The following is a 14,756-nucleotide window of genomic DNA, read 5'->3' on the forward strand; positions in this document are numbered from 1 at the left end:
ACGGGACGCCAGTCCGCCGCAAGGCACCCCAAGCGGGACTCGAACCCCAGACCCACCGGAGAGCAGGACCCGGTCCAACCCACTGCGCCACCGCGCCCCCCCATTAACGCAATAATTTTGGCAAAAAAAATTATGCATGCTTATGTACACGTAATTTATTGCTTTCATGTTTTCTGCTAGTAGGAGCCTCTTATGGTTTTCCCCTGTCTAATTGCCTTTGAAGACATTATTTTTGAGCTAGGATGCTTTTGGCGATTTTTAGTTGCCGTGGCGCTTGACTCTACTATACAAAACAGGATATGACATTTTCTTTCCTACACATTCCCAGCAAAAACAGACACAAGGTAAGACATTACTATTAATGAAGCACAAAGTCCCATGAACCTCTTTTTTACCCTGCCAGCCACGTTTAACAGCCTTAATTTTGCTTGAACTTATGCCCTGCTGTGTTGAATAAAGGGATCTCAGGTTTGCTGCCCTTTCTGCTGCTCCTTGGCAGCCTCCGATCTTCAGCTTGGGACAGAATGTTTTTCAATTAGAACAAACGATCCGTCCCACTGAAAGCTTATTTTTGTTCTGGGATCACCTCCCACCCCCTTTTGTTTTCACTTTTCAGTGCTTTCTTTTGTGTATTTTCTCGTATAAAAGTTCAGTAGAAACGACAAAACTGCTCACCTGATCCTGCTTTATTAAACTCGGAAGTACGGCCTATGGGGTCCGTGTTTGTTCAAGTCGCGCGAATGCCATTTCCATTCTGCTCTCCTGCCAGTCTGGCCCCTGGGGCTTGTCTAGATTTTCCTCTATGTGGCCAGAGCTATGGCCTTATGTTTGGCCAGTAATAAGAGTTGCTCCTGCCCCATGCCATCCCTCTTGGCTACAGAGCTCACAATCCATCCTGATGACCTGCTTTCTTGTTCCTTTCTGCGTCCATCCTCTGTGAAGCTCATTGTGGCAAAACTGTGGAACTCTGGAGCTCAAGCTGCTTGTGTGAGTTGGTTCAAGAGCTGACCTCATGAAATGCTTGTTCACACCGCTTTTACCCTCAAATTCAAAATTTTTGCTTTGTTTTTTTTTTTTTTTGGTGTTCCTCAGGTGAAAAATCACAAAAAGTATTTGAGGCTGTAGTGATGTCCAATGTGAGTTTTTTTGCATACTGTTTCACTCATTAAGTAAACAGCAAGGTCAGAATTACATGCAAGAGTTTATTTGAAGGTTGTTGAAAAATAAACCGTTTGATTTATTTTTTTTGATCCTGCAGGTGTTAGATAAACTGAATCTGTTGTGCACATTTGGCACGATGCAGGAAAAACATCATTTTACTTAAGTGAAATGTAAATATGGTGAGCCGAAGGACCTCACCAATAATTGTGAGGAGAAACCTTAATTTGAAAGAGAAAATGTCAGTGGACTGCAGTATATGTGAGGGGGCAGTTCTAATATGGTCCTACAGCCAGAGCTTTGACTTCCCAGCACCCCGCCAACCTCAGTGGGGGATTAGGTTTCATTGGGCTCCGTTTCATCTAAAGGATGATGTCATGACATCAATGACCAGGAATGGCTTTTGTTGATCCCGGTGAGCTTCATTGCTGATAATCTCTAACAAGCTTTGTAGCAGCTGTCTGTTTAGTGGTAGGGGCACTCCAGCACGGGTCCTGTGTCACCAAGGCCTTGCAGTGTCGGAGAAGCACGGCTGCTTGCATTAGAGTAAACTTGCTTAGCCTCATCCTACTCTTTCAGCACCTTTCAGATTTGTTCAGCTGTTCTTATACATGGCTGCATGGTCCTATGACTACACAAGTTGGTCCGTAAGCCAATATAGTTGGAGTAAGGTGCCTTTTGAAAGCTCTCAATTTTAATTTGGATATACTTCCTTCTTTCCAGTTATGTACTGTACGATCTTCCTTTTCTCCAGTTACATTTGAATATTTGAGTCTTAGGGGCTGAACAAATGGATTGTGAAATGTGCACCTTAGTTTTCGTAAAGTACGTTTCTGACCTGGCAGGAGAACAGCGCGCCAGTGTGTTGTGGATTTTCTGATTGCTTGAGAACTTGTCATTTCCCTTTTTTAACAGCTGAGCAAGCAGCGGAGTTCACATAGTAAGATGGGCAGCACCGAAAAGAAAATAGTGTGGACTGTAGACTGCAGGTATTTTTACATTCAGGCTGTAAATGCAGGATATTATGAGAGTTGAAGACATATCCTAATATAATGGTGTCCCCGCCAGGCCTGTGGAAAAGCTCAGTGAAATCCAAAAAAGGGATGGTCTGAAGCCGTATGTGGAAAAAGCTAAAGGCCTTGAATTACCTTAAAGGATTACTTTTCCCCTGGTGGAATTTGGACCGGCACATGAATACAGAAGGCCACTCGGAGATCTGTGAAATATGAAATATGCACATTATTTGATGTCTTCATTCACTAATTTTTGAATGTCTCTGTTCATCATAGTTGATGAACATGAAGAATATAGTGGTAGATTTATATTTGTAATGAAAATCCAGTTTTCTGTTTCAATTTATGGAATTTCATGATATTACAAAAATAGTACAAATATTCAAACACCATTTTAAATACTAATTTCCTTATTTTCCCAAATGCAACAAATGATCAGTTTAACAGTGACATTTACTATTTAAAAGTAAATTTTAATTCATTTTAATTTTGTAGTCACACAAACTGCTGTTTAGCTGTCAGAAATTTATTCTAAAAACAGAAATATTTGATGTATGTGAATTTTCCTAAATTGACATCAAAGTGAAGCGAACGAGCAAATGTCAGACTCTCTCAGCTGATTTATTTGTTATTGTTCCTTCATTGAAGAATGTGGTGCTCATCCAGTTCTCGGGAAATATTGGTTTGTGTGATTAGATCATGTAAGGTTTGTACTCATTTTATTTCTAGCAACAGTATATTGTTATAAAGATTATTTGCTGAAAAGCTAAACAGAAGGCCAGATGGTGCCGATCTAAGAGCTGATTAATGTACTAATTTCTTTTATTTAATTTAAATATTGAACAGTGGCTCAGCAACTGCATGAATTCCTTCATCCAAATACACATCCAATTTGTAGCTGCAGGGCCGGCATCTGAAATGTGACAGCACTCTGTTACATGTGAACGCCATGGGAAGTAGCTGAGCATTTTTGCAGCAACTAAACGATTTCCTGAATGTGTGTGTGTGTTCTTGAGGACAGTCCAAATCTGAATGTCAGCACACACTTATAATACACAACAAATGCATTTGGTTTTTTGTATAATTTTTCTTTCTTTAGTCAAAAAGAATTAATCTTGGAACTAATATATATAAAGTAAAACGTGTCTAACTAGGAGAAATGATTTGGTGACTTATAAAAATGAGTAAATGAAAACTTTTTATCTGCAATTTGTTTTGATTAGGTGAACTATTTACTCAGTTTTAACACCAATACCCATACTTTCCATCAGAATCAGAAGGATTTTGATTCAGTAGCCAGAATGTTGACTTTGATTTATGAGATGTTTGTTTTTTTTAGTAGAAGAGTTGTGTTTGTAGGATGAGGTAAGGTAATCATTTTAATTTGACAATATTTTCATGGTTTAGAAAGAAAATTGCTTTGCAGGAATACCAAAATGGAGTACATAAATATTCTGAATCTTACATAGATTGCGGACAGAAAAATTATACGTTCCATTGGATAAATAACTAGTAGTATGTTAACACAGTTGTTGGGAGAGTCCTCTAAAATATTGTGTGGAAAACTCGTTTTGCATTTGAGGAAGGGTGTAGTTGGGTTGCCACACACTGCTGGATTGCTCATTCACCGGAGACATTGGACACTTTTAGCAGAAGCAGGTCAGTTTAAAATGACAGTGGTAGAAAGCTGTTTTTTTGTACCACAATAAAAGAAACTAGTCTCAGCCTGAATGCTGTAACTGAGTCTTTTAGAACACGTGTAATTGGTCTCTTGGTTGTGTTACAGGAAGTGTGAGCCCCACCAGGGAACTTTTGCTTCTAACATGAGCCATAGATCTGCCAAAATGAGCATTGAGATGACTTGTAAATGTCCTAAATATTTTTCTCACATAGTTAATGGGGTTCTTTAGTGACAAGAAAAGCCGAGTGTTTAAAGAGGGACTTATTTTGTGCCAATGTCTGAAAATAGTGAGCATCTGAGTTACAACTCATGGTTCTGAGTTCAGTCATTGTGACGACAACTTAAAATTTTTATTTTCAGCTCACACATTTCTCAAAAGTTTCTTACAGTGTTGGGTTTCTATACTAAGCTATGGACAGTCGTTTACTCATTTAAACAGCTTGGTATTTTTTTTCTGGAACAGTTCAGGTTAAGTACCTTTTCCAAGGGTACTACAGCAGGAGTGGGGTTCACACCCAGGTCCTTCCACTTTGCCACTCATGGGCCTGTGCTGTATGTATTATAAATATAAAGTTTTTCAGTGTGTTCTGATAGCACCGATCACTTGGCACGAACAGGAGAGTGTTAACTCTTCCAACTGGCATCTCTCTGACCTTGAGCGAACTCTGGTTGACTCTGGCCAATTAAGATGCACTGGGAGGCATGATGGGAAGGTGGCACACCTCTTGCTCAGCTGGACCTATGAGCTGGAGAATGCTGGTTATGCTTCTGATACATATGCCATGTAAATTTCTTTAATAACTCTTTCACCCTGTGCAAATCATTATGCTACATGTCATTGTAACGTGGCTTCTTTCATTCATGCTGCCACATGCAGTATTCACAGAGAACAAATGGTAACTTTGACTGTGATTACAAAGTGGATAACAAGGCATCAGTTAGCTGGGGTTCTTTAGGGATTTTGGTTTAGGTCACAAAGAAGCTGAAAAACTGATATGTGCTTCAGCATGGCTGCAGGATGGTTTTTCTTGACAAATTAAATCCAGTAAGAAGTTATTGGAAAAATGTAGTTGTTATATTAATGGTCGTCTTGTTAAAATTTCCAACCCATGTTTCAGTGCCTTTATCCAAACTCCTTTCCTGATTATATGCCACAGTTTTATTTAGAGAGGGAGCTGAACGTTAGAAAAATCCTGAAAAGTAATGTCTTTGATATAGTGGTCCTGAGCTGGTAGATTTCTACATTACTTTTCTGTCTGTTTGAACTCCATATTACTTGCAGCAGGATAGCAGTGTGTTAAAAATGAGCTGTGGGAATTTTAGAAGGAAGTAGGCTGCAATCAAATTACGATAATTTCGTTTTAATTGATGACTTGGCTGTGTTCAGGATTAGACCTAGGTTTTTATCATGCACAGCACAACTATGGGGAAAAAGGGTAACATAATTTGTGCTAATAGAAACTGCATGTGGTGGGCTATAATTGAATTTCTCAGGGTAGCTTGGTCTTCTTCCAAGCCTGAGTTTTGTTCTTCAGTTGACTGATGCCAGTTGGCAGTAACAATCCCACTGATGAATGTTAATGTCCCTGTTTTACCCTCTGGATCAAACTAGGTCAGGAAGATCCTTATTAAAATAAGCTTTTTGTAAGTGTTACACATCCTGTTGGCGAATTGACTTTATAAATGATTATCTGCCGGGTAACTTTCTAAGAATGTGCTAAAGGATGAGTCCAGTTCATGAATAAGTTAGTAGTGCTTGCTAATTTTTCTTTGAATAAAACTATTGCCTTTTGTTTATTTTTCAGGTCAGAAATATATGCAGAGTATGTCCACTGTAAACTAAAAAGACAGCATTATGAATGCCTCCTTTTATTTTTTTAACATTAAAGTTATAACATTTAGACCATTTATAACTAGTAGGTCAAACAGTGTAATGCAATAACACAGTAGAGCAATAACAGCATCTCATAAATTCTCACTTTGCGTCTACCACCCAACACTCCCCTGGCCCTTAAAGTGAAGATTGGAATAAGTTATGTTCAACACTCATCTGTGTTCTGAAACTTTCCCCTGCCCTCCGTACTGTAACGGTTGTTTAATTCAGTCTTTGCATTTTTAGACAGCAGTGATGTACTTGGCCAAAACCGTTTAAACTACTACTATATGTCATTAATCATACCAAAGCCTTGTGGAATTAATGCAGTCAGATCAATGATGTATTGAGTGAATTTCCTATTTACGACTACAGGTTTACATTTCCTTTATTGCATGTAGAATAACTGCTGAAAAATTAGCGCCCAATGAATAGGATTGCAAAATATTGCAACAGCCGGCACCATTAATCCAGTCTTGGAACACATGTTTGGAACTGGAGGACGAGTGAAATCTTCTGGGTGCTGACTATGTAGGATGGCTTTCTGGAAGAACTGTCGCCTTCATTAAGTAGGTGTAGTATTTCTTTGGCACTGGAGAGGCCTCGTATGAATTAAAGGCTAATATCAGGATTTACTCTTTATGTCTGAAGCCTTTTGTGAGGCTTTCGTTGTGAAACTAAAGCCAACACCATTTTACAAGTGAGAATGTTGTCCACAGATTGCAACAGTGGCACAGTCATCACCACTTCCAAGGGGTTGCAGAATTTTATTTAGTGAGCCCATTGTCGAAGGCACTCAGAGACAGGAAAAAAATGAATGAAACTTGCCGATCTAATCCCATGAAAATTTAAATAATCTGAAAAAGAGATTGGTTTAAGCAAAATTTTCTGGTTAATTTTAATTCCAAAAAAGAAAAATCTGTATGCATATTCACTGGCCTTCTTTAGTATTTACAGTACATTTTACACCACGTCAGTTTTTCAAGCTTGATCTTAGTGCTGTAATTACTGAATTCTTATACCTGCTGCTTATTTTCTTTGCTACAATTTTGCTATAAATGAACATGGTTTAAAAAGGTTGCTCTTAAACATGTTCAGCTATAATACTCTCTCAGAAAATCCCGTACGGATTATATTTTTATTTATAAGCAGGCAGCCCACTGGTGATAAGAAACCAGAGCTACAACACAGGCCTCCTTGCTCTGGTATACTATGAGGACACAGGGGAGGGAAGTGCCAGTTCATCTCATGGCTTTCTTGCATTGTATTTAAAGGATTCCAGGTAGTCAGAAGGCTGGCTGACTTCTCAGGAGCTTCTCTGGCATTGAAGTGGAGATGCTGGATTACTTGCCTCTTTGTAATGAATTATTAAAAATAATCAATTTTCTTCTGAGAGGATATACTCCTCGATAAGCAAATGAGCTATTGCAGACTCCTGATGCCAAGGGCCCTCATGCATGTAGGCGAAGGATGACACAAAGCAGTAATTGTATCGGACAGTACTGCAGCTGTGTTGTCCTGTTTTTTGGGAGGGGAACACATTGAGATTTTAGTATTAGTTGTTCCTCGGAGATCGATGGCTACATTAACTTGGCACACATGTAAAGCACCAAATCCATAAAGGGCCTGATCCACATTTCTTTGTTTAGCTGATCTCAGGTCTCTATGATTACATCATTAATTTCAGCATTCTTGCAAAGATTGATGGGGTTAGCATTAAGACTTTATATAACACACTTTCCTGTTGTTTTTTTTTTTTCTCAATGAGAAATATCTTCCTCACAACCTGAAAATAAGACTTTTCATAGCTTCAAAGAACAAGTGCTCAAATATGCGCACAACATCATCTAAAAACAATTCTTCCGAGCATGTATTTTTTAGGGCACTGTATATCATTTTAATTTTCGGTGCTAATTAGATGTAACTTCTCACATAACTGTCCTGTGTGCTCCTGCTTTAGTTTACCTGTAGCTCTCATTTGCTGCTCAGAGATCTAGATTGTGTGGGTGATTTGACCCCTGTTAATATCGTTAATCTCTAAGAATTTGTGTGATCACTGTATTTCACGCTTCTTTTTGTTTATGCACCCCTGTCCTCTGTTCAGTGCATGTGAGTGTGTGGGTGAAGAAAACTGTGTGGACATACAGTAATACTAAACAGGCAAGATCTTGTGTACAAAGACTCAGTAGGCATTAGATGAGGTCAAAACAAAAGACCTTTATTAATGAATACTTCAGACATGAATCATGCCTTTCAAAATCAAGTATGCACACAGAGTTCTCACTGGCTCACTATCCTGTTGTGTGATCAGCCCAGCTGACTTTCTTTCTTGTCCTGCCTCATTAGAGAGACAAGAACCAGCTGGGCATCCTTACAGCATCTACATACAGGGTTGGACTCCTGCTCTTTCTCCCTGGAAACCTCAGAATGAGCTGTGCTGGACTCTAGTGAACCTTATGTAATGAAGCCTCGCAATTAATAGAAAACACAACCACTGCGTTAAGCAAGAAAGTGTTGGACTTTCACTCAGGAACTGCACAGGCAGATTGCTTAGGAGTTTGGGCCTGGAAATATTTCTAAATGGTAGCGAAAATATTTATTGTAAAAGCTTTGTAGCCTGACACATAGAATTCCAGTGGAAAAGGTAATGGCCATCAATTTATGTTGCATGAAAGTACTGTGCAACCCCAGGTACTTCTGTTTCAGGTAATATCTATGATGTTACGCCTAGAGTGTTTTAGAAATATCGTCTCAACAGACAACAGGATAATCAGTTGGCAGCACATTCCAGAGTGATAAGGATGATTCAGTACTTGCGTGCTGAGCTGAAACCCCAGCTGCTCACTTACCCTCTCACCCTATCCCAGAACCATACACTGTGCAATGCATGCACACTTTTGCCTAAATCCTACTTGCAAGATTTTCTGTTGCATACCAGGTTGTAAAAAAAGAATGATGACCTGTATGATTCGTGACAGCGTGTACCAGTCATAGGGAGCGTTTTACACCGGCCGGTTACTGACAAAAAAATCTCCTCTGTGTTACTAGAGAAGCCCACTGACCTTGAATGAATGCATCCTACCTAAGCCCCACATCAGCTTTCTGACACCTGCCAGACAGTTAAAAGTCAACTACCCTTCACGACACGGCTGGGACCGTGTAAACTTCTCAAATATAGGCAGTCTGAGACAGTAGGAACTGGAAACTCTGCCTTTTCGGCTGCTTGGAGGAGAAGATGACATTGCCACCTGTGATCTTTCAGCTCCCACGTTGCACCACTTTAACATTTCAGCAAGAATTCTTCTCCTCAGATAATAAAATGGCTGAAAATGGCCCTTTGCCTTAAATGAAGTAAGACTTCTGTGCGTTCGGATACCTTGACTGGATTACCGAATAAACATCTGAGCATTTGCTCAGTCCAGGATCTTATGTCACTGTTATTATTTCTGAGTAGTTCTTGCCAGCAAAATGATTGTAATGACTAGTGACTGAAGTTTAGTTCCTTTATAAATATTCACAAAGGCAAACTCAGCTATGGCTGACATCAAAAGCCTTCTTCACAAGCCTTACACATTTTGACTCTTCACTTCTGTCCGTCATTTGCATTTTTGTCGTACTCTTTAAAAATTTAACATAATCTCTAATGGAAGCTTAGAAGCACATTTGTTGAAGGGAGCACAGCATCACAGAACAAATCTTTTACAAATAACTGCTGAGTGTTCAAAAGAGATTTTTTTTTCTTTCTAGCAGTCAGCGAGCAGCGCATTTGGAATTTGATGGATGAAATGCGGGAAATCCTGCTTAAGAGGGTCTGAAGATCACCAGCGAAGCCACTCTTTATCCACTTGAGTGTTTGACACAGCTCTCCAGGCCCTGTTGGTTGTCTTCTCCCTTCATACTTGAGTCTTGTCATAGTTTCATCGGTCGCATCCCTGGTGAATGACCCACTTCAAGTTTAATGACCACGCATCCCTAGTTTTGTCATTCTGATTGAGTAAGGAGGAATTCCCGTGTCTGCGAAAAATTACACCAGCAGAGTTTATATTTTTAGCATTAATCTCATATCAGAATGCTGCTGCTTTAAAAAAAGTTTCTTTAGTAGTTTATTTTTAGCCAAAAATCAAAAATAGTGCTCAATCTTATTGTCAGACTCTTGTCACCATGCATAGCAGCTCAGAGAAGAGCAATTGCCTTTATGCGAAAGGAGTGTTTTAGAAGTTTAGGATTTTGGATTTCTGGCCTATTCCACTCTGGTTTTGTCATGTTGATCCAAATTACTATTTTTTAATCAACACAAAATGTGACAGTTATAGAGTGAAGGGATCTGGACTAGCCTGGCTGGATTCTCAAGTCATCCTGGACCCTGGAAGTCACCCGAGCAGCTGGAGGAGCTGTAGGATCTGTCAGTTCTTCAGCCTCCAACTGCTGTGCGGCAAAGCAGGGAATCTTGTGTAGAATTAGTTGCTGCAGAAATATTTTCATTGGCAGGTACCAACAGACATTTAACTTGACTCGAGGAGGCTGCAGAGTTGGGTATCAGATTGCAATAGGGCTTGTCCCAAACGAGGGACTGGAGGGCTCTCTCTCTCTCTCTCTCTCTCTCTCTCTCTCTCTCATACACACACATATACAGCGACGTGTACAGTTTACACAAGATATGGGTTTTTTTCAAACATATTTGATTTTTCAGCCTGCATAGAAGCCGTATAGTTCCTGCACACAAAATGATATTTGTAGCACTCCATTTTAAGTGGCACTGCAGGAAATGCATAGCTAAAGTAAACAGATGAGACGAAGCTTATAAGTAGGGACCTTTCAGAGACCCTCTCTCATGAAATGGATTAGACTTTTGACTTGATCTCTGGTGACTGGAACTGCAGCCAAGGTCTTGCTTGAAGTAATTTTAAATTCCTCTGTGGAAATGACCTACAATTACAGCCAGTAGGTATGACCGATTAAAGAATGAACCTTCTGAGCAGACCATTGTTTTTCTGGACAGTATTAATGGGTGGATGTAAATGGGCATAAAGCACTGATTCAGGGCACGTTTTGTACGCATTACGTGGAATGTGGATCACCATGCCAAATAACGGAGAAGGCTCTCATCATATAACTTCCATCATATTTCAGATGCCTACTGCAAAAAGAGCTTAAGTATTTCATCAAAGGTTGACAATTTTTAGCAAATCAAAACTTGACTGTAAATCTTAGACTGTTAAATCAGACTGTATAGTAATGGAATTGTTTCAGCTTAATAAAACATTTTTATGCACAAATAGTGACAATATTATTACTTTTCTATACTAGTATTTACCATTGTGATTACTTACAGCATGCAATTAAATATGTGCTTCCTGGGTTATACGGATGACACCGAGTAATTTGCACGGATGACTTCATTGGTTTCTATTGCAATTATGAAAAATAGCTGAACCAGGCAGCTTTTTCTGGGCACCAATCTTCAGGCCCCCAAAGAGAGTTCAGAAAGATGCTATCTCATTGACATGGCTTGCTTTGAAAACTGCGTCTCACTTGGACTGCTGAGGTCGCTGACATAACACCATGCTGGGACGCCAACTTTCCTATTATTAGTGAGTCCAGGCCAGGAAAAGCCAGCTCTCCCCTGGCTTGTAAATATAAACAAGATACCTCAAAAAAAGATAAAGCCGGGAAGGTACTCGGAATGGAACCTCCAGAGTGAGATGATGGCCATTCCTTGCCGTTCTCCTCTGTGCGGTTGGCTTTCTAGGGCTGCAGTGGAGAGTGCCACAGGGCTGCTGCCATTTCTTCATCCAGATGGAGGGGGAGATGTTGTTTACAAGATTGTAGCCCCACCTTTATGGCCCGGAGCTGTGACCTCAGCTGGAATTTGGGCCGGGCGTCAGCACACACAGGAGCTCTTTGTTATTGTAGCCAGAGCCCAGCAGTCTGTTCCCAGCAGCTCAGACCCTCCCACTTAAGATGAGACATAACTCCGAAAGACATGGCCCCCGTGCAACTTCAACCGCAAATAGTACACTTTCTGTTTTTGATAAACTACTCAGCTGAAGCTGAAGTAGTTTATTTCAAGCCTTTCTTCTCATTAAATGACTACCTGCAACTTTGTCCTGCACTGATTTTTTTTTTCTTATTTTGGAAATAATCCATCTCTCTTTAAACTCTCATTGTTATGTATTTGTCATTTGAACCCTTTATTTGCAGGCAATGTAATGCATTTGATGAATATGGCTTTATTCTATTTTCATATAACTAAATATGGCTTTTACCACAGATGTCAGACCTTTCCAAATTATCTTAATGAGCAGTGTGCAAATCTGAATGTTGCTTACATTATCAAACCGCATTTCTGTTTTCTTAGATTATGGCTCTGGCAATGTAAGCAATGACAGAACAGGAAAATCATAAATCTGAATTATATCCAGGGCACAGGAACCAGATTGTAAGAGCTGAATGTTACTATGATCATACACTGGTTAACACTCATTCTCACTACACTTTTTCTACAACAATCAACTTGGAACTAACAATATGTCATGCTTTCTATTATAAAAGCTTTGCTGTCCCAAAGAGTGACGCAATAGTCCTAACATGCAAAAGCTGAACATAAAAGAGGATAAACAGAGACTAAAAACATCCACAAGTCCTTAAACTTAGCCTTCGTACATCTGTACAACTGAATATTTCAACGTGCTGAATTAGAAGTTTCAAGTACCAGATGTCCTGTCCTTTAATTTTCATCACAAAAAAGACTGTCCTTATTGTCCTCACGAAAAAGGTTTTGATAATTACAAAAAATTAAGTGCAAATATTTAAATCAATTGCTGTGTTGAATCAGTCAGCGATATAATTAAAAGTAGAACATGTATAACTGCTCTGAAATTTCTCCAACTCAGTTTTTTTCATTATGGCATTTTTAAGTGTTGCACTCTATTGTTGTTGCAGGTCAGAAGATTATATTGTCAGGTTAGCCGGTGACACATGTTGAGAGTTAAGATAATTGCACGCAGTTAACATGTCAGAGATCACAAGGATGCTTCTTATACTGAGAGTGGATTAAAATAAAACTTTTTTTAGGTGAACAGCGGGCTGTTTCAGACCTGCTTTTAAAGACCTCCCCATGTAATCAGGTCCAGTTTATCGAATGCATTAACCTCTTTTAAGAGCTATTCCCTCTTTTTCTCCTTTTAACAGCTTTTTTTGGGTTTAGTAATGTTTTCGTTCAACTAGTCAGCTGGCTACACATTGAAAAGCAATTGCTTTTATGACTTAAGAAACAGACATGACTTTATAGATGTATTTAATGTAACATGTTTTTAATGTATCTGCTCCACAAACCAAACCTGTTCCATCTGGCCCATTATACCTCGGTATCTGTGTGTAACTGTGTAGGAGTCAAAAAAACCTACTGATGCCAAATGGACGATATTGTTATTTTTTATGTAAAATGTAGAAAAATCTGAAAAATGAAGTCCCTTTTGACACTCTTTTCTACCAAGGCATCAGCCCTTTTTACTTCACCCTTGCCGCTGTGCTCGTCCTGCAGGCTTCAAGGATGACACGGTCAGATGAGGATGGGGACGACAACTGGGATGCCTGGGGCACCTGGAGCGAGTGCTCTCGAACCTGTGGAGGCGGGGCCTCCTATTCCTTGCGTCGCTGTCTTAATGGAGAGTGAGTAGCCCCTTTTCTACAGACCTGTCTATTCTAGAGTGATAGAGTTACATAGAATTACATTCCTCAGCTCTCTGTCTGACCTTCTAGTGGAATTTGGCACTTTTCTAAAATCCATGTGTAATGTTACATTCACTGAGTAGTGCTAGGAGTGCAACCAAGAGTTGAGATGAATTCCACCTGTTCTACATATCATGTCTTTCCTGTGTCAGGGTCCATTTGTGGTCCATTATGGAATATAATGGGAAGAGAATTCTGTAACCATGGCAGGAAATATCAAGAAAACACTGGGGCCACTGAGCTGGTGCTATTAGTCCATCTAAATACTCATCATTCTCTGTGATAATAAAGGGCATATTTCTGTAACTGCACCAGGAAATTGTGGTTTATTTCATATGTTGTATTCTCTTAGCATACACTGAAGGCTTCCATCTGCTGTATGTGCATTAATAGGAGTCCAAAACATTTTAAACAAGAGTGAACAAAATCTCTCACACACACACACACACACACACACACACACAGCGTGAAACTGCTTTCCTGAGTGGGGTCCCGGCGAACCAGAGTCTAACCCGGCAACACAGGTTGCAAGGCTGGAGGGGGAGGGGACACACCCAGGACGGGACGCCAGTCCATCACAGAACATCCCAAGCGGGACTCAAACCCCAGACCCACCAGAGAGCAGGCCCCAGCCAAACCCGCTGCGCCACCACACCCCCCTGAACAAAATCAATGACCTGCTGTTTTATACATATGGTTTCTTTCATCTGATTGATCCAAAAGGCTTTGTGACATTCTACATATCAGGTATCTGAACACGTAAAATTAATGATTATTATCTAAATTTTATGTGTTTTATTCAAATTTTGAGCATATGTGTCGTTTCTTGTCAGACCTGACCGGCTCTGAATAACTATAATAAATACCAAGTAAAGTATCAAATGCCAGATTCAAGAGTTCACACACACACGAATGGTATCAATTAAATGAGATCCATAGATCATAAATTCCAAAAAGAAGTGTAGAACTTGTGATAATGACTTGCAGTGAACTTGGTTAAAAGGTGTAACACAACATGACATGATAATCTATGTTGTATAATTACTTTATAAAAAAAATCATAATGAACTACCAAATTTTGGAGAGGAACACAAAAAAGAGAAAGTTGTCTGTAACACAGCCCAAGGTTGAATACAAGCCTGAGTGCAGATATGTTTCTCAGCTCCTTTCCACAACACTGGAGTTATTTTCCCTATTGGGCTCCGAGTAGCTCACCTGGTGCAGTACCTCAGCACTAGTCCTGAATATAAAATTGATAAAGGATCCATGTAACCTCGAAAACATGGAGTACGTGCAGTCA

General features: G+C 39.7%; 1 protein-coding gene across 1 annotated transcript in view; it reads left to right on the forward strand.

The window, feature by feature from the left end:
• The window catches only part of adamtsl3 (ADAMTS-like 3), an 81,276-nt gene that overhangs the window by 27,445 nt on the left and 39,075 nt on the right, over positions 1-14,756 (forward strand). Inside the window, exon 5 of the mRNA XM_018763271.2 lies at positions 13,269-13,396. Coding sequence (XP_018618787.2) covers positions 13,269-13,396 — 128 coding nt within the window. The remainder of the gene's footprint in view (positions 1-13,268; positions 13,397-14,756) is intronic.

The sequence above is a fragment of the Scleropages formosus genome, chromosome 11 (assembly GCF_900964775.1).
Source record: "Scleropages formosus chromosome 11, fSclFor1.1, whole genome shotgun sequence".
NCBI lineage: Eukaryota > Metazoa > Chordata > Actinopteri > Osteoglossiformes > Osteoglossidae > Scleropages > Scleropages formosus.